The sequence below is a fragment of the Salmo salar genome, chromosome 14 (assembly GCF_965601325.2).
Source record: "Salmo salar chromosome 14, fSalSal1, whole genome shotgun sequence".
Taxonomy (NCBI): Eukaryota; Metazoa; Chordata; class Actinopteri; order Salmoniformes; family Salmonidae; genus Salmo; species Salmo salar.
Genome location: NC_138304.1, coordinates 48,551,377 through 48,578,139, shown reverse-complemented (window position 1 = coordinate 48,578,139; position 26,763 = coordinate 48,551,377). Strand labels below are relative to the sequence as shown.

The 26,763-nt window shown below is 41.9% G+C and overlaps 1 protein-coding gene across 3 annotated transcripts; it reads right to left on the bottom strand.

Moving 5' to 3' along the window:
• Positions 1-894: 894 nt before the first annotated feature.
• On the bottom strand, positions 895-19,429 carry LOC106569799 (WD repeat-containing protein 48). 3 transcript variants are annotated; one of them, XM_014141419.2, is made up of 18 exons: positions 19,314-19,429; positions 18,197-18,337; positions 17,929-18,007; positions 16,258-16,340; positions 15,599-15,728; positions 15,170-15,258; positions 14,852-14,953; positions 14,403-14,627; positions 14,117-14,191; positions 13,863-13,965; positions 8,742-8,947; positions 8,529-8,625; positions 8,347-8,442; positions 8,050-8,161; positions 3,870-3,957; positions 3,700-3,776; positions 3,207-3,405; positions 895-2,842 (listed from the first exon to the last, which is right to left on the bottom strand). In XM_014141419.2, exons 1-18 carry the CDS (start codon positions 19,359-19,361, stop codon positions 2,747-2,749), a joined length of 2,046 nt encoding a protein of 681 aa, XP_013996894.1. In that variant the 5' UTR covers positions 19,362-19,429; the 3' UTR covers positions 895-2,746. The 3 variants fall into 3 exon arrangements, with proteins under 3 accessions (XP_013996894.1, XP_013996896.1, XP_013996895.1); XM_014141421.2 differs by having other exon boundaries at positions 8,050-8,158; XM_014141420.2 differs by having other exon boundaries at positions 17,929-18,004.
• Between the last annotated feature and the right edge of the window lie 7,334 nt (positions 19,430-26,763).

The following is a 26,763-nucleotide window of genomic DNA, read 5'->3' as shown; positions in this document are numbered from 1 at the left end:
TTGTTATTGCGTGGTATTAATACGTTAGGATATTAATACGTTATGTTGTAGCAGGATATTAATACGTTATGTTGTAGCAGGGTATTAATACGTTTTGTTATTGCGTGGTATTAATACGTTATGTTGTAGCAGGATATTAATAAGTTTTGTTAATGCGTGGTATTAATACGTTATGTTGTAGCAGGATATTAATACGTTATGTTGTAGCAGGATATTAATGCGTTATGTTGTAGCAGGGTATTAATACGTTATGTTGTAGCAGGGTATTAATACGTTATGTTGTAGCAGGGTATTAATACGTTATGTTGTAGCAGGGTATTAATACGTTATGTTGTAGCAGGGTATTAATACGTTATGTTGTAGCAGGGTATTAATACGTTATGTTGTAGCAGGGTATTAATACGTTATGTTGTAGCAGGGTATTAATACGTTATGATGTAGCAGGATATTAATACGTTTTGTTGTAGCAGGATATTAATACGTTTTGATTCGTAGAGACAATCTGAATGATCGGCTATGAAAAGCCATCTGACATTTACTCTTGAGGTGCTGACTTGTTGCACCCTCGACAACCACTATGATTATTATTATGTGACCATGCTGGTCATCTATGAACATTTGAACATCTTGGCCATGTTCTGTTATAATCTCTACCCGGCACAGCCAGAAGAGGACTGGCCACCCCTCATAGCCTGGTTCCTCTCTAGGCTTCTTCCTACGTTCTGACCTTTCTAGGGAGTTTTTCCCTAGCCAACGTGCTTCTACACCTGCATTGCTTGCTGTTTGGGGTTTTAGGCTGGGTTTCTGTACAGCACTTTGATGTTATTGCATGATATTAATACATTATAAGCAGGAGAATGGTGAAATGTGAGAGACAGTAAACAAATACAATACTTTCAGTCTATTAAAACCATTCAAATTTAATATGCTGTTGAAAGCCCAAAATATACTACATCATCCAACAGTAGTTACAACCAACAGGGGATATAAATATTGTAAGATACGGCATCTTGCTGTCTACACCATAGAAAGTCATTCTATGTCTATGGTGTAGCCCCTGTACTGGAGCTTCCTCTTAACTCATCACCATAGTAATGCATTACTGATACACACCTTTCTTGTGGGGGGGAAAAACAAGTCAATAACAAACTAAAAATAAACACAATTTACTCAAACTAGTCATTTCACTCGTCCCAAGTAAGTGTGCATCCCATCCAATCTATGGTTTTACATTTGGATACGCAGTTAAGTTATATGTATAAACCCTGTAGTTTGAGAATTTTAACTTTTCAAACTAACATTCTAGAACCAATTACTATCTAGCAATATGAAACATTATACAATAGCCCTCTTGGAAGATGTGAATATTGGTTCATGATCATAAAACAAGTCTGTGGGTGGAGATTTCACTTTAAAATGTGTAAACTTTGTCCACCAGATGCAAAATGCACATGCTCAATGTGTGATTTAAGAAATACCTTGTTTGTATCCCGATTGCTTAGACAACTACAAACATACTTGAAAATCTGTAGCCTGGTCCCAGATCATTGTCGACAATGACAGTTATGAGTTGGCTAGACAGCACAAACAGAACCGAGACCAGGCTAGGAAATCTGTCCTTTTGATATCGTGTGCTTTTCTCAGGATTCTGAAGAGAGAAAAAACATTGAATCAAAAACCTTTGATCAAAGTTAATTTCTCTGACTTGTTAAACTGTATAAAAAAATTCAAACATAGCATCCTGAAAAATAAAGAACATGAATTCACATAAAGCATGTTATTTACAAAACAAATAAGGAAAAATAAAAAAATTCAACCCTTCGGGTTGACAGAATTAAGCCATGAACAACAATATAGTCAGGGACGAACATTGATTGGCGTAAATAGTTGTCAGGCTGTCCAGGTATACTGTAGGTAGAGTTAGGGCCAAGAGTTGCTCCTGGTCAAGTCACATGGTAAGGAGGAACTCCAGGTCCTAGAGATAGGAGAATCGGGATGTAGCCTCTCTTTCCCCAGAAGTATACACTTTCATGGATCTAAAAGCATAGGATTGGGGTAAAGCAATGGATGGAAGAAGTGTCCTTCATTGTAAAAACACATGCGAGAAAGTGTGCAAGTGCAGAAGGGTTGAGAACTGGGACTAAGTCATAGTATTGGTGAAGGAAGGAGCAAAGGGCTGTTTCTGGAATGTACAAGAACAAAGCAGCACATATACATGAAGACATACTACCACTGCACCAGACCTATTCCTTTTTACTATGACATCACAAAGCAAAAGGACATTTTTTGTATTTATTTTAAATAACCTACATAGTGCTATATAAAATATTTGATTCCATTATAGCACAGTCTGCAGAAAGAACCGCATTCATCATGAATCTCTAACTAGTCTCCGGGCTTCACCGGTCTGTCCGGTTGAGTTTCCTATGATACGAAGTCACCCACATCCCTCAAATGGCCAGAGGAAACGTCTCCTCAATCGTCTGGGTTGTATTTTATTAATACACAACGTAGCAAAACATTCTGCAACGGCAAATGGGGAAAAAAAAAAAAAGGGTGATTCTTATTGGATAAATTCAGATTCAGTCCATGGTTTCTCCCATATGGTGTCTAATGAATACGACCCTGATAAACATAGTGGGTGATACGCCTACCCTCTCACGGCCAGCCAATCATTGGGGCTGAAGATGGAGGATGGTAGTGTGTGAAGAAACTGTCTCTTTATGCCTTAAATGAGGTGTCTGCCTCACGTAGATTTCTGCCTATAGTGAAGCGTCAAGTCTCCTCCGCTCTTCCAGATAAAATGCTTGACAGTTCGCAGGTCCATGTTTGGGTCCAGGACCTGTGGGAGAACAGAGAAGATCAACCAGGATGTGGATCAGGTGGATATGCATTTCAGTCATCACTGTCATTATTACGCTGTAATATGACTTAACTAAACCAAAATCAGCATCGCGGCAATCTGTAACATGACATGTTATACTAAACCAAAATAACTACAAATAAACATCAAAGAAACCAACTACATTGCCCAAACCACCATCAAAAGTGAAGCTGTCAAGTAGTGGACTTTTTCAAATACTTAAGAATCACAACAGATAACACACTCTCCTTCAACAACTGAGGTCCATAATCTTTACTAACACAGCAAAGATGTTTCATCATTCCTCCCCAAACTACAGAAGGAGTAGAGGGAGGGTTCCCACCTGGTCTTGACACATGAGTTCAATCTTCTCCTCGGCCATGAGGGCCATGTCCTCATCCTTCTCTGTCTCTCCTGGCTTGTCATTGGCTGCCAAGGAGGAAGCAGTGGTCTGGGACTCAGTATCCAGGTTAATGATCTTCTCATAGACGTGTTCCATCACCTTCCTCACCTGCAGCATGTCACTGGCAGACAGACGGTCCCTACACACACACACACACACACACACACACACACACACACACACACACACACACACACACACACACACACACACACAAAGACAGTGGAATAATGGATGTGTGTCAAGGGAAGTAGGATCTTGATCTCTGACGGGAAACGTCGACAGTGCATTTATATGCAGAGGTCAAATCGTGTGTGTGTATGTGTAGGATTTATTCATGTAAGAACATCAAAGCCGAATATTAATAAAGGGACTTGTGGAATGTAGTGATTTCTCATGAAGAAACCCGAAACTGAGAAACTCAAAATGTTACTTCTTCAGTGTCTTGGCTCCAGAAGAAGAGTGGGGTTGAAGGTAGAACGGGATCTTGTTGAATTTCGGCATGTTCTTCTGGAGGACATAGAAAAAGAGGGCAAAATGTCAATTAAGTGAAGTCTTGAGGCAAGAAGAGTAAAAGCAAGGTTAGACTGAAAAGGTACTTACGTCCACGGTGATGTCTATGACCCACTGTGGGACTGTCTCATTCAGTAACATAGACTCCGTCTCCCCACCCGAGTCCCTACACAACAGTCTGAAACAGGAGACTCAACATTAGAACAGCTGGAGAATTGGAAGAACAGAACAGGGAAGTAAATAAACGTTGCAAACAGGATTGTTTTTTTGTGTGTCCAACTGGTGATGCAACACAAGTAGTGATTCATTCTCAGATTCATTAATGATCACATGCATGATATAGCCTCGACGTAATTTATTTTGCTCCCAAGTTCTCTCTATAATCCCTCAATCAAATGTATTTATATAATAGTAGTGTTATGATATGGGGGGGGGGGGGGTCATAGACAAACACACTACCCAGGTTACACTTTTTCACTCCCTTCCTCCAGGGGGGCAGCAGCAATCTTGTCCAAATGCTGAGCCTGGTTGATAAGCACATCAGGTGATCGTCAAATCAAATTTATTTATATAGCCCTTCTTACATCAGCTGATATCTCAAAGTGCTGTACAGAAACCCAGCCTAAAACCCCAAACAGCAAGCAATGCAAGTGTAGAAGCAGTCAGTGTCCCAGCTGGCAGAGCTGCGAGGCCGCTGCCTGGGTTTGGTGGTCGCGAGGCCGCTGCCTGGGTTTGGTGGTCGCGAGGCCGCTGCCTGGGTAAAGACAGAGCTGGCTCTGAACCTACGGTAAATTTGTCGTCTCCCTGGGCACACCTGCATCCAACATGGTCCTCAAACACTGATTTCTCACAAATACACACATTCATTCAGCTTACAGACCATGTAGCTAGGACTAGGACCCCTAGACATAATGAGTCAGGTTACAGACCATGTAGCTAGGACCCCTAGACATAATGAGTCAGGTTACAGACCATGTAGCTAGGACCCCTAGACATAATGAGTCAGGTTACAGACCATGTAGCTAGGACCCCTAGACATAATGAGTCAGGTTACAGACCATGTAGCTAGGACCCCTAGACATAATGAGTCAGGTTACAGACCATGTAGCTAGGACCCCTAGACATAATGAGTCAGGTTACAGACCATGTAGCTAGGACCCCTAGACATAATGAGTCAGGTTACAGACCATGTAGCTAGGACCCCTAGACATAATGAGTCAGGTTACAGACCATGTAGCTAGGACCCTAGACATAATGAGTCAGGTTACAGACCATGTAGCTAGGACCCCTAGACATAATGAGTCAGGTTACAGACCATGTAGCTAGGACCCCTAGACATAATGAGTCAGGTTACAGACCATGTAGCTAGGACCCCTAGACATAATGAGTCAGGTTACAGACCATGTAGCTAGGACCCCTAGACATAATGAGTCAGGTTACAGACCATGTAGCTAGGACCCCTAGACATAATGAGTCAGGTTACAGACCATGTAGCTAGGACCCCTAGACATAATGAGTCAGGTTACAGACCATGTAGCTAGGACCCCTAGACATAATGAGTCAGGTTACAGACCATGTAGCTAGGACCCCTAGACATAATGAGTCAGGTTACAGACCATGTAGCTAGGACCCCTAGACATAATGAGTCAGGTTACAGACCATGTAGCTAGGACCCCTAGACATAATGAGTCAGGTTACAGACCATGTAGCTAGGACCCCTAGACATAATGAGTCAGGTTACAGACCATGTAGCTAGGACCCCTAGACATAATGAGTCAGGTTACAGACCATGTAGCTAGGACCCCTAGACATAATGAGTCAGGTTACAGACCATGTAGCTAGGACCCCTAGACATAATGAGTCAGGTTACAGACCATGTAGCTAGGACCCCTAGACATAATGAGTCAGGTTACAGACCATGTAGCTAGGACCCCTAGACATAATGAGTCAGGTTACAGACCATGTAGCTAGGACCCCTAGACATAATGAGTCAGGTTACAGACCATGTAGCTAGGACCCCTAGACATAATGAGTCAGGTTACAGACCATGTAGCTAGGACCCCTAGACATAATGAGTCAGGTTACAGACCATGTAGCTAGGACCCCTAGACATAATGAGTCAGGTTACAGACCATGTAGCTAGGCCTAAGACCCATAAGACTCAAGACCCATGAGTCAGGGTACAGACTACCATTCCAGTGTTTAATTGCTATATTGTAATTACTTCGCCACCATGGCCTATTTATTGCCTTACCGCTCTTATCCTACCTCATTTGCACATGCTGTATATAGATTTTTCTACTGTATTATTGATTGTATGTTTGTTTATTCCATGTGTAACTCTGTGTTGTTGTATGTGTCGAACTGCTTTTCTTCATCTTGGCCAGGTCGCAGTTGCAAATGAGAACCTGTTCTCAACTAGTCTACCTGGTTAAATAAAGGTGAAATAAAAAAATAAAAACAGACCATTGTCATAACTCTCCTGTGACGATCTGAAGGATCAGGTTACAGTGGGTCCGCTCTACAGCGTGCTCTCTCTTGTAGAGGGGGAGAGCGGGAAGCCGGCTGTTTTATGGTCGGTCATAACATACGCTGCCCCTATGCTCTGTAGTGTTCGAGGTTGGGATGTAAACTGTGGAACACAGAGACCCTTGGTCATCAAAAGTTTGAATAATTAAACAATATTTTTATTGTTGAGAATGTGGGAGTGGTCCGTGGACACTTAAAGGACAGTCATGACGAGTGTGTTTCACTTGGTGATCTCATGAAGGACAGGAAACACATAACTGTATCTCTTAAAGTGTACATTTCCCAGCTGTCAGGTTTACATCTAAATATTGTGAAATGTATGTGATTAAACATGAAACTATTTGTGAAAAGATGTAATGTGATGTTAACCTTCCAAATGAGAATATGGATTTTCATATAAAGCTAAACTAGTCAGTGGCCACACCCCAGAAAACTACAACCACAAAGTATATTGTGAGCAGAGACTCTCTGATGAACTGACCTCCAGCAGACAGACCGGCGATTCCAACAAAGACATACAGGCGTAAATATATACATTGCAATTTATTCTCGAATGAACGGCCATTCATGTGCAAAGGATTTCAATTAATATAATTATCAACTGTGTGTAGTGAATCCATTTTGTCTTTCCTGCTCTCAGTCCCCACTCCTTTGCTTTGTCTACCAAGTCGTCATATCAGCTTTGTCCGCTAGGGACTTTTTCTTTGTATCATGTAGTAACCCAAATATCTACTGTTTGTTTGTTATGTAATTCTGTGTGGTTATTTAGTTAGTTAGTAAATAAATAATTAACGAAATGTGTATATCGCTGATTCATGATTTAGGCTAGGGTTAGTGACGTTCAGTAATGGAACTGATGAAGTAGTAATAATACATTAATGAGAATGACTAATCGATAAAATATGAAAATATCTGAAAAGTTATATTCGGGAAATTGCCACTCTATAAAAACCATTTTTCCGTGGTGCCCGACTTCCTAGTTCATTGACTTCTTGCGGATCATTGGGACGCTAGCGTCCCATCTGGCCAACATCCGGTGAAATTGCAGAGTGCGAAATTCAAATTAAATTACTATAAATATTTAACTTTCATGAAATCACAAATGCAATACATCAAAATAAAGCTTAGCTTGTTGCTAATCCAGCCGCCATGTCAGATTCCAAAAAGGCTTCACGGCGAAAGCAAACCATGCGATTATCTGAGGACAGCGCCCAGCACACAAATGCATAACAAATCATTTTCAACCAGGGAGTTGCGACACGAAAGTCAGAAATAGCGATATAATATATGCCTTACCTTTGAAGATCTTCTTCTGTTGGCACTCCAAAAGGTCCCAGTTACATTACAAATGGTCCTTTTGTTCGATAAAGTCCTTCTTTATATCCATAAAAACTCAGTTTAGCTAGCTAGCATATCCTAGCTTCTGGGCCTGAGTAGCTGGCCGTTTACTTTGGGCACGCTATTCATCCGGACATCAAAATACCACCCCCTATCCCAAAGAAGTTAAAGTTACATGATTAGTTTAATCGCGTAATTAAATTACACAGAGAATTTATTTGATAAAATAACAGTCTTCACATTTAATGATAGTCACAGACACGACACCATGTAGCTCGGCCTAAGACCCCTAGACATAATGAGTCAGGTTACAGACCATGTAGCTAGGCCTAAGACCCCTAGACTTAAGAGTGCAACAATATTAGCAGGCTAGCTATGGGTTTCGTAAAATTGAGATATGTACCGGAACAGAGTCCTCCCTCCTGCCTCTCCGAAGATGACTGGAGTGTGGGGAGGCACCTGGAAGTACCCATTCCCCTTCTGCACCCGCGTCTCCTGCTCCCCATTCACTGCTGCTGGGGTTGGACAAGGTCAAAGGTCACTATATCTCTTTTTTACTGCTCCTATACCATGATGAAATAGTGAGTATATGGACATTTTTTCTGGGCCTAACCCTGCGACATGGGACGTCTAACACTATAGCCGTCTACAGCCATATCTCAGGTTAACACTGTTTTTGACAACAACAAGGCCTGTTTACCATGGTTGACCTCGTTCTCCTCCTCATCCATGGGGTTGATGTGCGTCCTGGGCCAAAACTCTAGCAGGGCCTGAAGTAGCAGTCCACCAAGGTTCACTATACACACAAACATTGCAAAGCTAAAGAAAAAAAAAATGCAGTTTGAAGAAGTTATATTAAAAATGAAAACCTAAAAATCGTACACTTTGGGTCTGATCCATCGGAGCTTGAGAAGCCAGCATCCTTAGCAGACACCCAGGCAGCGAAGCAGTCACTCTCATCCAGCGTGATGGTCAGCATCTATCCAGCATCACACAGGAGAGAGCAACAACGTCAACCAATCTTATCTAGCTAGCTTCACCTATTCAACCACTGAATAAGTATAGTATTACTAAGTTATAAACCTAGAAACCTACCCCTGTCTTGAGGTCGACAGAGAACCAGTTTGGGACGTAGACCTGCTTGAACCTCTTCTTGATTTCTTCATCAAACTCTACTTTCCCCAGGTCCTCTCCCTTACAGGCTTTCAGCACGTCCCAGAATGCAACATTGTTGTTGGTGTCTTTGGTGACGATGTGCCTCTTGTCATTCAGAATGTGACACTGAATTATACTGGCCCCTCCTACAACAGCAAATATGTACAGTAGTTATCGTTTGACCACTCCTAAGACTATACAAGCAGCAAGACTAGGTTTGGCCGGTATTAAGATTTTCATACCACTTCTGTCCCATACATGATATTACCAAATGTGCACACAAGGGGCACTATTGTTTTTATTTTAAATACAGTGCCATTGGAAAGTACTCAGACCCCTTGACATTATCCATATTTTGTTAGGTTCTTATTTTTTCAGAGTAAATAACTCACGGACACTAGAAAAGCTTAACCAAGTTTAATTCTTCCCAAAAGGGTCGTTACAGCTGTATTCAGACAAAACATTTCTCACCATCACAGGTATATACAGAGGCTATATATATCCCTACTTTGGACACTCCTCTCCAATCCTTACATCTTATGGTTCCACAGGAAGAGGATAGTAAACCCTTATTACTCCCTTTAGGGGATCTGACCTGACCTCAACCCCTCCTTCACCTAATCCACAGATGTCCATCTGCTTCCCCTATAGCAATCCTGTGATCTCCTCCTGTCCACCCAGAACATTCCACAGCCACTCTGTCTTTCTACAGATCTCACTCCTTTATATACTATGCGTCTGATCTATGTCTTTAATATCTCAATGTTCAAAATGTAGAATCCAACAGGTTACAGCCTTATTCTGAAACTGATTAAATAGTTTTTCCCCCTCATCAATCTACACACAATATCCCATAATGACAAAGCAAAAACAGGTTTGTAGAAATTTTTGCTAATTTAAAATAAAAAATATATACATTTAAATCACATTTACATAAGTATTCAGACCCTTTACTCAGTACTTTGTTGAAGCACCTTTGGCAGCAATTACAGCCTCGAGTCTTCTTGGGTATGATGATACAAGCTTGGCACACCTGCATTTGGTGTTTCTCCCATTGTTCTCTGCAGATCCTCTCAAGCTCTGTCAGGTTGGATGGGGAGCGTCACTGCACAGCTATTTTCAGGTTTCTCCAGAGACGTTCAGTCGGGTTCAAGTCCGGGCTCTGGCTGGGCCACTCAAGGACATTCAGAGACTTGTCCCGAAGCCACACCTGTATTGTCTTAGCTGTGTGCTTAGGGCCGTTGTCCTGTTGGAAGGTGAACCGTCACCCCATCGGGTTCTTGGTCACCTCCCTGACTAAGGCCATTCTCCCCTGATTGCTCAGTTTGGGCGGGCGGCCAGCTCTAGGAAGAGTCTTGGTGGTTCCAAACTTCTTTCATTTAAGAATGATGGAGGCTGCTGTGTTCTTGGGGACCTTCAATGCTGCAGAAATGTTTTGGTACCCTTCCCCAGATAGATCTGTGCCTCGACACAATCCTGTCTCTGAGCCCTACGGTCAATTCCTTTGACGTCATGGCTTGGTTTTTGCTCTGACATGCACTGTCAACTGTGGGATGTTTATATAGACAGGTGTGTGCCTTTCCAAATAATGTCCAGTCAATTGAATTTACCACAGGTGGACTCCAATTAAGTTGTAAAAACATCTCAAGGATGATCAATGGAAACAGGATGCACCTGAGCTCAATTTCTAGTCTCATAGCAAAGGGTCTGAATACTTACGTAAATAAGGTATTTGTTTATTTTTAATATATTTGCCCAATTTGTTTAGCAAAAATAATACATTTTGCTTTGTCATTATGGGGTTTCGCCTGTAGATTGATGAGGGAAAAATGATAATTTAATCAATTTTAGAATAAGGCTTTAACGTAAATAATTTTTGTAAAGTGTCAAGGAGTCACTGCACTGTGTGTGTGATATATTTAAGCAATAAAGCCCGAGAAGGTGTGATATATGGCCAATATACCGCGGCTAAGGGCTGTTTTTATGTACGACGCAACGCTGAGTGCCTGGACACAGCACTTAGCCGTGGTATATTGACCATACATCAAATCCCCAAGGCGCCTTATTGCTATTATAAACTGGTTACCAAAGTAATTAGTAAAAATAAATGTTTTATCATAGAACAAGTACATTAAGAGTGTCTAGTTTGAGAAACAGACAGCTTCATTAAATAGTACCCGCAAAACACCAGTCTCAACGTCAACAGAGAAGAGGCGACTCCGAGATGCTGGCCTTCTAGGCAGAGTTCCTCTGTCCAGTGTCTGTGCTCTTTTGCCCATCTTAATGTTTTCTTTTTATTGGCCAGTCTGAGATATGGCTTTTTCTTTGCAACTCTGCCTAGAATGCCAGCATCCCGGAGTTGCCTCTTCACTGTTGATGTTGAGACTGGTGTTTTGTGGGTACTATTTAATGAAGCTGCCAGTTGAGGACTTGAGAGGCGTCTGTTTCTCAAACTAGACACTAATGTCCTTGTCCTCTTGCTCAGTTGTGCACCGGGGCCTCCCACTCTTTCTATTCTGGTTAGAGCCAGTTTGCGCTGTTCTGTGAAAGGAGTAGTACACAGCGTTGTACCAGATTTTCAATTTCTTGGCAATTTCTCACATGGAATAACCTACAATTCTTAGAACAAGAATAGACTGACGAGTTTCAGAAGAAAGTTTTTTGTTTCTGGACATTTTGAGCCTGTAATTGAACCCACAAATGCTGATGCTCCAGATACTCAACAAGTCTAAAGAAAGCCAGTTTTATTGCTTCTTTAATCAGCACAACAGTTTTCAGCTGTGCTAACATAATTGTAAAAGGGTTTGATCAATTAGCCTTTTTAAAATGATAAACTTGGATTAGCTAACACAACGTGCCATTGGAACACAGGAGTGATGGTTGCTGATAATGGGCCTCTGTACGCCTGTAGATATTCCATTTAAAAAAAATCTGCTGTTTCCAGCTACAATAGTCATTTACAACATTAACAATGTCTGCACTGTATTTCTGATCAATTTGATGTTATTTTAATGGGATTTTTTTGTTGTTGCATTTCTTTCAAAAACAAGGACATTTCTAATTGACCAAACTTTTGAGCGGTAGTGTGTGTGTGTGTGTGTGTGTGTGTGTGTGTGTGTGTGTGTGTGTGTGTGTGTGTGTGTGTGTGTGTGTGTGTGTGTGTGTGTGTGTGTGTACAGTTGAAGTCGGAAGCTTACATACACTTAGGTTGGAGTCATTAAAACTCGTTTTTCAAACCACTCCACAAATGTATTGTTAGCAAACTATAGTTTTGGCATGTCGGTTAGGACATCTACTTTGTGCATGACACAAGTCATTTTTCCAACAATTGTTTACAGACAGATTATTTCAATTACAATTCACTGTATCACAATTCCAGTGGATCAGAAGATTACATACACTAAGTTGACCGTGCCTTTAAACAGCCTGGAAAGTTCCAGAAAATTACATCATGGCTGTAGAAGCTTCTGATAGGCTAATTGACATAATTTGAGTCAATTGGAGGTGTACCTGTGAATGTATTTCAAGGCCTACATTCAAACTCAGTGCCTCTTTGCTTGACATCATGGGAAAATCTAAAGAAATCAGCCAAGACCTCAGAAAAAATAATTGTGGAGGTCTACAAGTCTGGTTCATCCTTGGGAGCAATTTCCAAACCCCTGAAGGTACCACGTTCATCTGTACAAACAATAGTACGCAAGTATAAACGCCATGGGACCACGCAGCCGTCATACCGCTCAGGAAGGAGACGTGTTCTGTCTCCTAGAGATGAACGTACTTTGGTGCAAAAAGTGCAAATCAACCCCAGAACAACAGCAAAGGACCTTGTGAAGATGCTGGAGGAAACAGGTACAAAAGTATCTATATCCACAGTAAAACGAGTCCTATATCAACGTAACCTGAAAGGCCGCTCAGCAAGGAAGAAGCCACTGCTCCAAAACCGCCATAAAAAAAACAGACTACGGTTTCCAACTGTACATGAGGACAAAGATCGTACTTTTTGGAGAAATGTCCTCTGGTCTGATGAAACAAAAATAGAACCGTTTGGCCATAATGACCAATGTTATGTTTGGAGGGAAAAGGGGGAGGCTTGCAAGCCAAAGAACACCATCCCAACCATGAATCACGGGGGTGGCAGCATCATGTTGTGGGGGTGCTTTGCTGCAGGAGGGACTGGTGCACTTCACAAAATAGATGGCATCATGAGGGAGTAAAATTATGTGGATATATTGAAGCAACATCTCAAGACATCAGTCAGGAAGTTAAAGCTTGGTCGCAAATGGGTCTTCCAAATGAACAATGACCCCAAGCATACTTCCAAAGTTGTGGCAAAATGGCTTAAGGAAAAACAAAGACAAGGTATTGGAGTGGCCATCACAAAGCCCTGACCTCAATCCTATAGACAATTTGTAGGCAGAACTGAAAAAGCGTGTGCGAGCAAGGAGGCCTACAAACCTGACTCAGTTACACCAGCTGTCAGGAGGTATGGGCCAACATTTACCCAACTTATTGTGGGGAGCTTGTGGAAGGTTACCCGAAACATTTGACCCACGTTAAAGTCAATGCTACCAAATACTAATTGAGTGTATGTAAACTTCTGACCCACTGGGAATGTGATGAAAGAAATAAAAGCTGAAATAAATCATTCTCTCTACTATTATTCTGACATTTCAGTTTTAAAATAAAGTGATGATCCTAACTGACCTAAGACAGGGGATTTTTACTAGGATTAAATGTCAGGAATTGTGAAAAACTGAGTTTAAATGTATTTGGCTAAGGAGTATGTCAACTTATATAGACAGACACACACTTCTTTTTTGGGGTATTGAAAATCATACCATCGGTATTTTGAAATACCCTGGTATTCCCTCGCCCAAGCCTAGTTCATGGTTAGAAACTAGGGTCACTTCTGCCTCTCCTCACAACCACTGCATTCAGTAAGAGATAGTTAAAAACAATGAGGATCTATTTGAGTGAGGATATCAATCAGCTTGCACTAAGATTCATGTGAAACTACATCCAGTAAGGTAGATCACTCCACACCCACTAACGTAGCCGTACCTTTGATGACCTGTTCAGGCGTTGTACACAGTGGGGTCAGGGGAGTGATGATGTCATTGTCATAATCCCCAGATGCCCGGAAGTTGTGGATTCCCTTTAGACACTGCAACAAAAACAGAAATTAATTAAGAAATCTTTTTTTTTTCTTTTTTAAAGATAAAGAAAACTGAATTGACCCCAACCCCCGACGAGTAGTAGAAAGCCCTAGAATGATCTCTGAGGGCATCGGAAGACATGGCATACTTATTGTTTACCCATTTGTTAACAGATGACTTGGTGGTGGAGACCCAGATAACAGGAGGAGGGTCAGCTGTCCTGTCCAGTTCCATCTGAGGAGGAGAGGGATAGTTAACCTGGGTCTGACAGGGGCTAACACATACACACGGTAGAGCATGGTGCTTGCAACACAAGGATACTGGGTTCGATTCCCGGGACCACCCGTATGTAGAAATGTACGCACGACTGTAAGTCACTTTGGATTAATTAAAGCATCTTCTAAATGGCAGATATAATTAACAACAACCAGTCCCATGCCCTTACCTTCAGTACAGGGGCCTTCTCCTCACAGATGAGTACTCTGATATCAGGGTTCCTCAGGTCGGTGCAGAAGACCTTCTTGTCTCTGCCTCCAGAGTAGATGTGTGTGAAGGCTTCGTTCACCTGCAGGGCCCACACTCCCTCGTCGTGGACCCGATACGTAGCAATACATCTCTGCTGCCCCAGAGACCACAACCTGATGGTCCCATCTGAGCTGCCTGATAGACACTGGGACCCACAGAGAGAGGAGAGTTAGACTGATGGACAACCAAACAGAAAGGGTTCATGTAAGAGAGGGTCAGATACAATGTAGCAAAAATGTAGAGACGGAAAAGGAAAATACTCATTATTTTCGGACCAAGATCTGGTAGAACCTCTTACGTTTCACTTCGGTTTTTTTATAAGCATTTTCTGAACATGTATTATCTGTGCTGATTTGAGATATACCTTACCTGTGTGCCGTCCCTGTTCAGCAACAGTGACTTGACGTTGTCGGAGTGGCCTTTCAGCTTCATCAGCTTAGCACACGTCCTAGGGTCCCATACTCTCAGGACCTGATGAAACGTCAACAGATTGAAGAGACAACAACCTTTAAAACCCAACAACAACTGTCTACAAATATGCAATACAACGTGTGCATTGAAAATAAAGGTGACCTTTCAAAAGGCACTGCCTTAAAAACTGTAGACATAAAATAAAATTGTATTAATTTAAATAAAACATGAACTTTAACCTGGCAAAAAAAAGTGACTAAAATGTTGCCCTCTAACCTTTTCAGTGGAGCCAGACACGATGACTGTCCCCATCTGGTTCATAGCCAAGCTGTAGATGGAGTCTTTGTTCCCACTGAGGGACGACGCTGTCACACACACACACACACACAACGGGTAGATTCCAACAGTCAGCGCACAGGTTTGTGTTTGTAAAAACATTATTTTAAGGGCACGTACTGCATCGCAAAATAAAAGGCTTTGCGGTATAAAAGCTTGATTTCTGCCTCAACAAATACCTGTTCTCCAGACACAAATAAAGTCTAGTCCTGGACCAAAAACGTCTTTCAATGGCGAATTTTCATTGAGAATGCTATTTAGTCCTGGACTAGGCTTCATCTGCGTCTACGAAACCGGCCTGTGGAGATGTTTTTAAACTCAATGGGACTCAACTTCTAAATATTGTAGAAATCAATAAAATAAATTTACTGGTGACAGTGTTGTTGGAGGCAGTCAGTGCTGTTAGTGTGTTGACATCCCACAGGAAGATCTGTCTGTCTAGCCCTGCTGACGCCACCAGCTCCTTGTCTTTAGCATATGCCAATGCCTTCACATAGTCCTGCCAGGGGGAAATACAACATCACTTTGTGGCCTTCACACAGTCCTGCCAGGGGGAAATACAACATCACTTTGTGGTCTTCACATAGTCCTGCCAGGGGGAAATACAACATCACTTTGTGGCCTTCACACAGTCCTGCCAGGGGGAAATACAACATCACTTTGTGGTCTTCACATAGTCCTGCCAGGGGGAAATACAACATCACTTTGTGGCCTTCACACAGTCCTGCCAGGGGGAAATACAACATCACTTTGTGGCCTTCACACAGTCCTGCCAGGGGGAAATACAACATCACTTTGTGGTCTTCACATAGTCCTGCCAGGGGGAAATACAACATCACTTTGTGGTCTTCACATAGTCCTGCCAGGGGGAAATACAACATCACTTTGTCCTTCTTCTTTCAAATAGGAAAGCTCCATTATACTGTTTAAAAATATGCACAATTCCACAGCAGAACAGTATCCTGTAAATAGACATATTTCTGAACCACAAAAGCCCAAATATTGAGTGTAAAAAAAAGAAGAAGCACCTTGTGAGTCCGTAACGTTGACATGCAGAATCCTTTCTGTGCGTTCCACACTTTCACTGTGGTGTCTGATGAAGCAGATATCACTTGAAGAAAGAATAAAAAATAAAAAAAGTGAATTATAAAAACAGAATGTTTCTAATACATTAGGCTACTGATAATGATAGAATGACTGTCGTAGTTTGGGATGTTGCTACAAGCTATGCGGTGTTCAATACTGTTACAGACTTTGGGTTTTTCTATTTCTATTTTAAGGTTGGACGTTAGCACGTGGGGCACACCGATTGGTGCCACCTCGTTAGTCAGTATGTGATATTTAAGAGTGGCTGGCCCAGTGCTCCGGTGCTCTTAAGAGATGTGAAGGGTTAGCACCTTTAGTTTGCGCTCCATATTCGATTTTTTTATTTTATTAAAAAACGTTATTTTATCTGATCTTAACTGGTTTCATTTTGCTCCACCTTTTGGTTTTCTTCCTGTCTTTAAGTTTGGGGTAGGTTTTTATTTTATTTGCCTCTTTGGCAAATTTAGTGGGCTCATGATGGGTGTATTAGGTCCCAGTTGTTGTTGCTAGGCAACTTTCAGTAGTCACCACGAGTGTCTTCATAACCCCGACCAAGTCAGTGGCCTTGTGGTTAGTGTCCGCCCAGAAATCGGAAGGTTGGGAGTTCAATCCCTGGCTGAGGCATACCAAAGACCGTAAAATTGGGACCAAGTCTAGGACCAAAAGGCTCCTCAACAGCTTCTACCCCCAAGCCATAAGACTGCTGAACAATTAATAAAATCGCCACCGGACAATTTACATTGACCCCTCCCTTTTGTACACTACTGCTACTCGCTGTTTATTATCTACGCATAGTCACTTCACCCCCACCTACATGTACAAATTACCTCAACTAATCTGTACCCCCACACACTGACTCGGTACCGGTGCCCCCTGTATATAACCTCGTTATTATTATTTTAGTATACTTGGTAAATATTTTCTTAAATCTTCTTGAACTGCACTGTTGGTTAAGGGCTTGTAAGTAAGCATTTCACGGTAAAGTCTACACTTTTTGTATTCGGTGCATGTGACTAATAAAGTTTGATTTGATGCGTCTCTGTTTGGCACTCAGCATTAAGGAGATAGATGGGGGGGTAAGATAGATGGGGGGGTAAGGCCCTGCGAAAGACTAGCGTCCTGTTCAGGGGGTGTACTTGTACATTAAGCTGCTTCACGCTACAGAAACAGGAGATAGGCTTCTGCTCCTATGAGCTGTTCTGGTTCACTCTACAGAAACAGGAGATAGGCTTCTGCTCCTATGAGCTGTTCTGGTTCACTCTACAGAAACAGGAGATAGGCTTCTGCTCCTATGAGCTGTTCTGGTTCACTCTACAGAAACAGGAGATAGGCTTCTGCTCCTATGAGCTGTTCTGGTTCACTCTACAGAAACAGGAGATAGGCTTCTGCTCCTATGAGCTGTTCTGGTTCACTCTACAGAAACAGGAGATAGGCTTCTGCTCCTATGAGCTGTTCTGGTTCACTCTACAGAAACAGGAGATAGGCTCCTGCTCGCTCATGCAGGCTACCTATTTACTTAGAACCCCACCTGTTTTGGTTGTTAGTGTGTTAGTTCCCCCTTCTGTTTGAGTGACAATTTTTGGTTTCTTGCTGGGGAACATAACAATACTCACATGTCTTTCCATTGCAACAGAGGACGATGTCATTGACCCAGTCTGTATGGTGCTCCATGGAAGCGATGTAAGAGTCCTGCTATGGTAAAATAACATTCACTAAACATAAGTGGTGACATGGCTGGTTTCCCAAACACAGATTAAGCCTAATCGTGGTCTTAAAACACATTCGATGGAGATTTTTCAGGAAACCAGCTCACAAAGAGTTAGGATGGGGATATGCTAATATTAGGATTTATCAAAGGATGACTGGGACACAATACAGTACCTTGTGCTGGTTGACACTCCATATCCTGATGATAGAGTCTCTTCCAGCCGTGAAGAGCCGGTTCAGTGCAGGGTCCAGCTGAAGAGCATTCACCCCATTGCGATTGTACTTCTCCACCTCGTCTCTTATCACATAAGATACCTGCAAATAATGTTGGAGGTTCAATAATAGCCTGAACACACCCCTGCTATAGCATTGGCGCATGCGTGACTAACGCTTTGGCCAAAAGTTTTTAATTTGACCTTTATTTAACCAGGTAGGCCAGTTGAGAACAAGTTTCTCATTTTCAACTGCGACCTGGGCAAGATAAAGCAAAGCAGTGCGACACAAACAACCACAAAGAGTTACACATAAACAAACGTACAGTCAATAACACAATAGAAACATCTATATACAGTGTGTTTATAAGTTGGCTGAGGCTCCATGACTACATTACATTCACTTATGCATTACATCAACTTATCCAGCTAGTTCATCGAGGATCAGTCCGCATCATTAGCTAGCTTGTAAGCTACAGGCTAACGTTTCAAGATCCTAGCTAACGTTAGCTAGCTAACACAGCTTTTTTAATTACCTTTATTTTGTTAGGCAAGTCAGTTAAGAACACAATTTTATTTACAATGATGGCCTACACCGGCCAAACTCAGACGACGCTGGGCCAATTGTGCGCCGCCCTATGGGACTCCCAATCACGGCCGGTTGTGATAGTCTGGATTCGAACTAGGTTGTCTGTAGTGACGCCTCTAGCTGAGATGCAGTGCCGTAGACCACTGCGCCACTTGGGAGCCAGCTAACATGTTAGAATCGCAATTATCAATTCAATGACAATTTACACATACCCCAAGAAATGCAACAATGATTACATAAAATTGTCGCACAACTCAAGTTCATTATGTTACTTTGTTCGAGCAAATCATGCTTCAAATCGTGTGTTTAGCATGTTAGCTAACTAGCATGTACGTTAACTAGCTTGAGATGAGTCAACAGTAACGAGATACGCATTCTTGGATTGCAATTTGCATCGTCTTTCCAAGATTAGTGGTGCACATTGTCACACTATTTGGAATAGTGTGCATTTTCATGTATACAGAGTTGTATTACAGAAATATCAATTGACCTGTACTTTCCTTCGCCCAGCGGCATTCTGTCTGTGGTGGGCCGCCATCTTACATGTTGACAGTCAACCCTCACACGTCACATCCGAGAAGAAACACCATGCACAGATAGAATAATGACACTGATATTTTAACGGATGTAAAAATGTGAAGCATCCGCTTGGCGTTTCCAATCACAAGTAACTATGGCCGGCAGTGGGAGAAGATGGAACGAGATGGATTTTGACCGACATTATGCACATTTTCTCATCGATGAATAATTTGATCTCAATAAAGTTTTATGTATTTAAAACTAGAATATTTTATGAACAGAGTGGACAAAGTTTTGTAGACTTTGCCAAAGTTTTAAAACATAGCATTGTTTAGGAGTGCAAAGGTGAATTTAGGTAGTGCACACGGGCACTTCACAGAGTAGGCGTTGACCAACTGAAACATGCAAATATTTTCTAGAACGTGCCAATAGGATCTTGGTAGCTTGTGCTAGACTCTGCCCACCTCCTTTGCTTGTTCTGCCCACTATGACTCATTTGTTTCTATCGGAAACGACAAGCAGTGATCTATCTTGGATTAGTTATAAAAATCTTTGCTACACGTTCTTCTTCGTCGATGAGGTCTAACGGCGGTTGGCATCCAATAAATGTTGCATTAGCCACCTACTAGACTGGAGTATAACACCCTTATACTTTGCGCGAAAATAATAATAAACAAATACCCTACCATCTAACTCTACACTCACTAAAAACCCACCACCCTACTCCACTATTTAAATCTATTTAGTCCTACCTCAGGACTGAAAGGATGGGACAACACAACTTAACACACCCTGTAACTCTTCTGACGTCAAGTCTCGCACACCCAAAAACCTCTATGCAGCTGCCACCACCACCTCATTTTTCTGTGGCTTACGTTCCATCCCTGCAGTACAGTTGATAACCATTGCTTTAAATGCTAAAAAAAAAATCCTATCTTTCTGAAACATATATCACTCGTGGTTTATCCCTCTGTACTGCTACAGATCTTCTAGTCACACCACTCCTCTCAGGATCCCTCCCCCTTGACCCATCTTCCTCTACTTTCTTCACTGCCTCAGCATATGAGAACTTCTGCACTACTCTAACCCTGGAAACCCCAACCTGCCTCTCTCACATGGGACATTTCTGATCCCCAGCCCCATGGGCACCCCTACAATTAACACATACCACTACTTTCCCCAATGCTACACATTCCTTTGTCTCATGCCCTTCTGCACACTTCTCACACCTAGGAACCTCCCTCCTACACACTGCTGCCACATGCCCAAAAGCTTGACACCTGTAACAACGTAATGTATTCGGAACAAAAGCTCATATGGGATAACTTATATATCCTAACATCACTTTGTCGGGCAAAGACTCAACATCAAAACTTAAAAGGACAGAAAATGACTCTTCTGTTTCACCACTCTCGCCACCCTGTCTGTGTTGCACCAAATGACGAGCATCACAAACACCGGAAATCTTCTCTTTCAGTTGGTAAACTTTCACATTTACCAGTAATCACTCCTCTCAATGGCTCCCTTTCCTTGAAAGCAAAACAATTCACCTCTCCTGTCTCTATTCTTTTAACGCAGAACACCTATTCCCTCTGACTAGTAGAAACACAAACAATTATCACAAGACCACCTCTGGTTACCTCACCCATTCCACGGCACCCAACTCTGTTTTCACCCACCCTGAAACCACAAATGGATCAGCTGAATGGCAAGGGTCCACTTTTAACAAAAATGCCACTCCTACTGTCACAGACTCATCTTTATCCTGACCCTCAGTTCAAGCCTCGGGCTCCGAGAACTTCACCACACCAACCACCTCCGATACTTCGCCCTCATTCATTTCCATTTCTCTTCCTGTCTTCAACTCACTCTGCTTACGCTTTCTAACCATTCTTCTATAACAAACAATCTCCCTTTTTCTGCCATTTTTAACCGACTCAAGCTCACCCTCTTCCTCCCTCTCTTTCTTAGACCTCCTCTGCCTCTCTTTTTCCCTCCTCTGTATTCCAAGTATAAATCTCCTTATGATAATATTGCACTTCTCCTGACATACATCTTGTTCTTGCCCTGTCAAGGGACGCCATTTTAACCCGGCTGTCACAATCTCCGTACAATCAGCACGAACCCCTCGGGATGTAGTGTCAACAATGTGTCCCACTTGTAAAGCAGCTGCTTCGTCTTGATGTTTTTCTTTGTCAGTAGCTGCTGAGAAGCTTTTCTATTCCCTCAACCAAAATAAACTGCATGAGCTTCCACTGTGTCTACTTATTAAGCAATAAGGCACGAGGAGGTTGGTATATGGCCACCAGACTACAGCTAAGGGCAGTTCTTAGACACGACGCAACAAGCCTTAGACTTGGTATATTGGCCATATACCACAAACCCCCGAGGTGCCTTGTTGCTATTATAAACTGGTTATCAACTAAATTAGTGCAGTAAAAATACATGTTTTGTCATATCTGTGGTATACTGTCGGTATACCACGGCTGTCAGCCAATCAGCATTCAGGGCTCGAACCACCCAGTTTATAATGTGGTTTATGGTGATAGCTAGAAGAGATACAGCTTTAGTCAAATTAAATGTCAGATTTGACATTTTGTAGCAGGTTAGGAGGACTTACGCAGCAGGTTAGGATAACTAACATAGGTTAGAAGAACTTACCCAGCAGGTTGTGATAATTAACATTGCAGGTTAGGAGAATTAGGCTAAGGTTAGGAAAATGTTTAGGATTAGCTAAAATGCAACTATTGACGTTAATTTGACAAAAGCTGGATCCATTCTAGTCATGATTGTGGTTTATGGGCATAGAAATTAAATTACTAGAGGGGATATGTCATAAACCCTCAAAGTTCCGAAATAGGGCGCAAATCTTGTTCGGGGAGAAATCCAAAACCTAGTATTCTACTTCCTAATTCTATGTTTATGGGTAACTGAGTTCTCTCATATCCCTAGTACATTATCAGCTATTTACTTTGAACTGTCATCTATTGCCATTAATAAAGAAATAAGTTATACAGTTAGATGTATTTATCCACATTCTGTGCAGGCCTTTTCCCCTCGCCACAACACTGCCTGCTACCACTTGATCTTGCAGCGTGTCTTTCCCATGTGATGTTCACGAAGAGGGTGAGGAGGAGTTGGACTCAGTTTGACTCATGAGCCGGATCACCCTCCTCTTCTTCTCTCTCGTCCGTGCCCTCCTGATACTCCGACACCTTTTCTCCAGGCGATCGAGGTGACCTTGAATGCTCTGCAGCATTGCCAGCATCCCTTCCAGGTCAGACTGGGAGACGACCAGTTGTTCAGGTGGAGGTGTAGGTGGAGTCTCTTTGCCCTGATGTCCTGCTTCTGGGTGTGTTTCTGTACTCCTCCACCTCTGGTAGATCTTATAGGAGAAACAACAGAATGGCCTGATGATGAATAAGCTTTGAAGGACTTTAACACAAAGAATCTCATCAATTCAAATGAAGAAAAATAGAAGTTAAAGCAAATTATTCCAATTATATTATGCCCAACTTTACCTTCCAAATGCAAGCTGGAATGACGATGACCAACAAGACGAAGAGTCCACATGATCCCATAGGAGACAGAAAAAAGCTTCTGGACTGGTTGGTGTTTGTCCAGGAGGTTGTTCTGTATCGGAGAACTGGATGGTCTGGAATGGCAGGACTTCTAGACAACAAGGCCACCTTGATACACATCATAATGTAATAAACTATACTTTCTTCTTTTGTCCTCAGTGCTTTAACTTTGTGTATTCTGAGAATGTTCGAGATTGACTCCATCCATTTGTCATGAATCAAGTCTTCACTTATATCTGTTCTGAGTTCCATCTTCAGTGAACTGACATTACAGAACATGCTAAGAAACTCCAAGGCAACTTTTTCATTATTCCTGTCCATGAAGATATTGCTTTGAAATGCCAAGAAGAAGATGAACAAGGAGAGAAGCAGGCACTTGTAAACCATTTCCATATCTCACTTCTAATGTTGATTCTCGCCCGGACTCACTCCCCCACCATAATGCACCACTCTATAGAAAGTTGGAGCATGGACTAAAAGTCAAACGATGGAGCTAGTTTCACATTCAGTATGTCAACGTTGGATATCAGCACATGCCATGGTCTGCACTGTACCTCTGTAAATTTCTCAGAGCAAACCACACCTGAGAGGTGCACCTAGTGGCCCCAGAAGGGGGTTTGCAGTGGCCGTAGTGTCTATTCACTCAGAGTTGCATCGTCATCACAAAGTGATGTCACAAACCCTCCAAAATAACTTTTGTGTCACAATAGGTTTTTGGAAGGCTGAAAAGTTCTAGCACTATATGGACAAACATCTCGAATAGAATAGGAACTAAATACACATTTTCAGAGCATTTATCTATTACATAAAATACATAAAATAATTGCTTTGCATAAATGTAAACCCAGCTCAACCCTCAGATAACTGTCTTTAGGATCACTCCCGAATGGCGCAGTGGTCTAAGACTGCATCGCAGTGCAAGAAGCGTCACTACAGTCCCTGGTTTGAATCCAGGCCGTATCACATCAGGCTGTGATTGAGAGTCCCATAGGGTGGCGCACAATTTGCCCGGTGTCGTCAGGGTTTGGCCGTCGTTGTAAATAAGAATGTATTCTTACCTAGTTAAATAAATATAAAATCTGCCCCAAGTCATTTCAGCCTATTGACCACAAGTATGTATTATTGCCTGTATTAAAACTCTGTGTCCAGATGGTGGCAGTGCTCTTCCAGAAGACAGCAACAGTGTCTGACTTGCTGACACAGCTGGGGAAGCCATGCTACAAGTCATTAGATAGTGCCTCGCCAGGCCATCTGTGCACTGTTCGCCCACCATGACGAAGTAAATCTCTCTATCTCTATCGCTCTCTCTCTCTCCCCATCTCTCTCTCTCTGGTTTTAGCTCTGGACTGTATAAAAGCACCATTTTCTCTCCTCTGCTTTTTTTTTTATCAAGCTCTGCCATTTTAGCTAACCTTGGTGTTTTAGTTTTTTGTTTCTGGATGTGAAGTGTTGAGAGAGTCACAGATATTGGGCTCAGTGACAAAAATAATTGCATTTATATCAGCATCTGAGACTGATCATAGAAAAGACCCTTCTCTTGTGAAAGCTAGCAACAGCCAACACCGACACCAACAGATGGACCACAGCGAAAACACTCTTAATGGGTTAAGCTTTTTCAGATTTCACAGAATTCTTTATTATTATTACAATCAAATATACTGTGTTTCCTTGAATCAGATATACTTCCCTCTCTTTACTAAACTTAACTGTAATTATTCTTTTTTATTGTCAGCTGTGACACTCCTAAGATTGCATTTTTTTTATTTTATAGAAGTACCCCAACACCATTTGACTAGGTTTGTAACAGCAACAGATCAGAGAGGAAGTAGAGTTTTAGCATGGCTGTCTGTGTGCGTGCTGTAGCCGTGACTAAAATGAAGTTTTATGTACATGATTTTCGTCTCTCTCTGAAATGGGCCTAATAGCTCCAGAGTGAGTGGCTTAGCCCAGCTTCTCTCTACTTACCCGTCCTGTCATGTGCCAAGAGACTGAGCTCTCTCTCTCCTCTCTCTCTCTCTCTCTCTCTCTCTCTCTCTCTCTCTCTCTCACTCATTCAGACAGCTCTCCTCTCTGTTCACAAAAGGGCAAGGAGGAACTCATATAACAACATGTTTAAAAAAAAAGTAGAATGTTAAAACGTATGTTGACAAGTTTTTGTTGTAAGTGGAATTCCAATGCGCTATTATTATCAGAGACCATTACTTCTTCTGCATCCAGACTGCATGACCTACCCTCGTCATCTTCTTGGTCAAATGACTTGTTTTTAGGGGTTTGTACTCTCCTATTCCCCAAAGTGTTTGTGATGAACAAGTGAGTCACAGTACTTCACTGTGTCTGTCTCTACTCCCTGTATGAAAAGGAACTAGGAGAGTTTCACCCAATCACAGCGTCCCAATCAGGAGACCACTCCTCCTGCCACAGAGGGTTGGACGCTTATTTTCATCCGTTGCCGAGAGACCGCATCAGGACCACGTTGTCGCAGCAACCAGGAGAAAACAACCACTTCCCCCAACCCCCTTGAGGTTCCAATATTCCCAGATGTAACTGGTTTGAGCTCAGGGGGAATGAATAAGAAGCTTGGGAAACACTGGTGATACTGGTAACACTGGTAACAATGGTAACACTGGTAACAATGGTAACGCTGGCAACACTGGTAACATTGGTAATAATGGTATTACTGGTAACAATGGTAATACTGGTATTACTGGTAATACTGGTATTACTGGTAATACTGGTATTACTGGTAACATTGGTAATACTGGTATTACTGGTAACAATGGTAATACTGGTATTACTGGTAACATTGGTAATACTGGTAACACTGGTAACAATGGTAACACTGGTAACGCTGGTAACAATGGTAATACTGGTAACATTGGTAACACTGGTAACAATGGTAATACTGGTAAAATTGGTAATACTGGTAATACTGGTAACAATGGTAATACTAGTAACACTGGTAATACTGATGATACTGGTAACAATGGTAATACTGGAAACACTGGTAACAATGGTAACACTGGTAATACTGGTAACACTGGTAACACTGGTAACACTGGTAACACTGGCAACACTGATAATACAGGTAATACTAGTAATACTAGTAATACTGGTAACACCTCTAATACTGGTAACACTGGTAACACTAGCAACACTAGCAACACTAGTAATACTAGTAATACTAGTAACACTGGTAATACCTGTAGCACTGGTAATACTTGTAACACTAGTAATGCTAGTGATACTGGTAAAACTGGTAACACTGGTAATACTTGTAACACTAGTAATGCTAGTAATACTCGTAACACTGGTAATACCTGTAACACTGGTAATACAGGCAACACTGGTAACACTAGTAATACTGGTAAAACTGGTGATACTGGTAACACTAGTAATACTGGTAGCACTAGTAATACTGGTAACACTGGTAACACTAGTAAAACTGGTAATACTGGTAACACTAATAATACTGTAATTCTGGAAATACTGGTAACACTAGTAAAACTGGTAATACTGGTAACACTGGTGATACTGGTAACACTGGTAACACTGGTAATACTGGTAACACTGGTAACACTGGCAACACCTCTAATACAGGTAACACTAGTAACACTGGTAACACCTCTAATACTGGTAACACTGGTAAGACTAGTAACACTAGCAACACTAGTAACACTAGCAACACTAGTAATACTAGTAATACTAGTAACACTGGTAATACCTGTAACACTGGTAATACTAGTAATACTCATAACACTGGTAATACCTGTAACACTGGTAATACAGGCAACACTGGTAACACTAGTAATACTGGTAAAACTGGTGATACTGGTAACACTA

Excerpts from the sequence above, each read along its gene's own strand:
- LOC106569799 (XM_014141419.2), bottom strand. The coding sequence starts at position 19,361 with ATGGCGGCCCACCACAGACAGAATGCCGCTGGGCGAAGGAAAGTACAG. Across the intron at positions 18,008-18,196 it reads GGAGTGTCAACCAGCACAAG|CAGGACTCTTACATCGCTTC; the intron begins GTACTGTATTGT and ends ATTTTACCATAG. Across the intron at positions 14,954-15,169 it reads TGTCTGGCTCCACTGAAAAG|GTCCTGAGAGTATGGGACCC; the intron begins GTTAGAGGGCAA and ends ACGTTTCATCAG.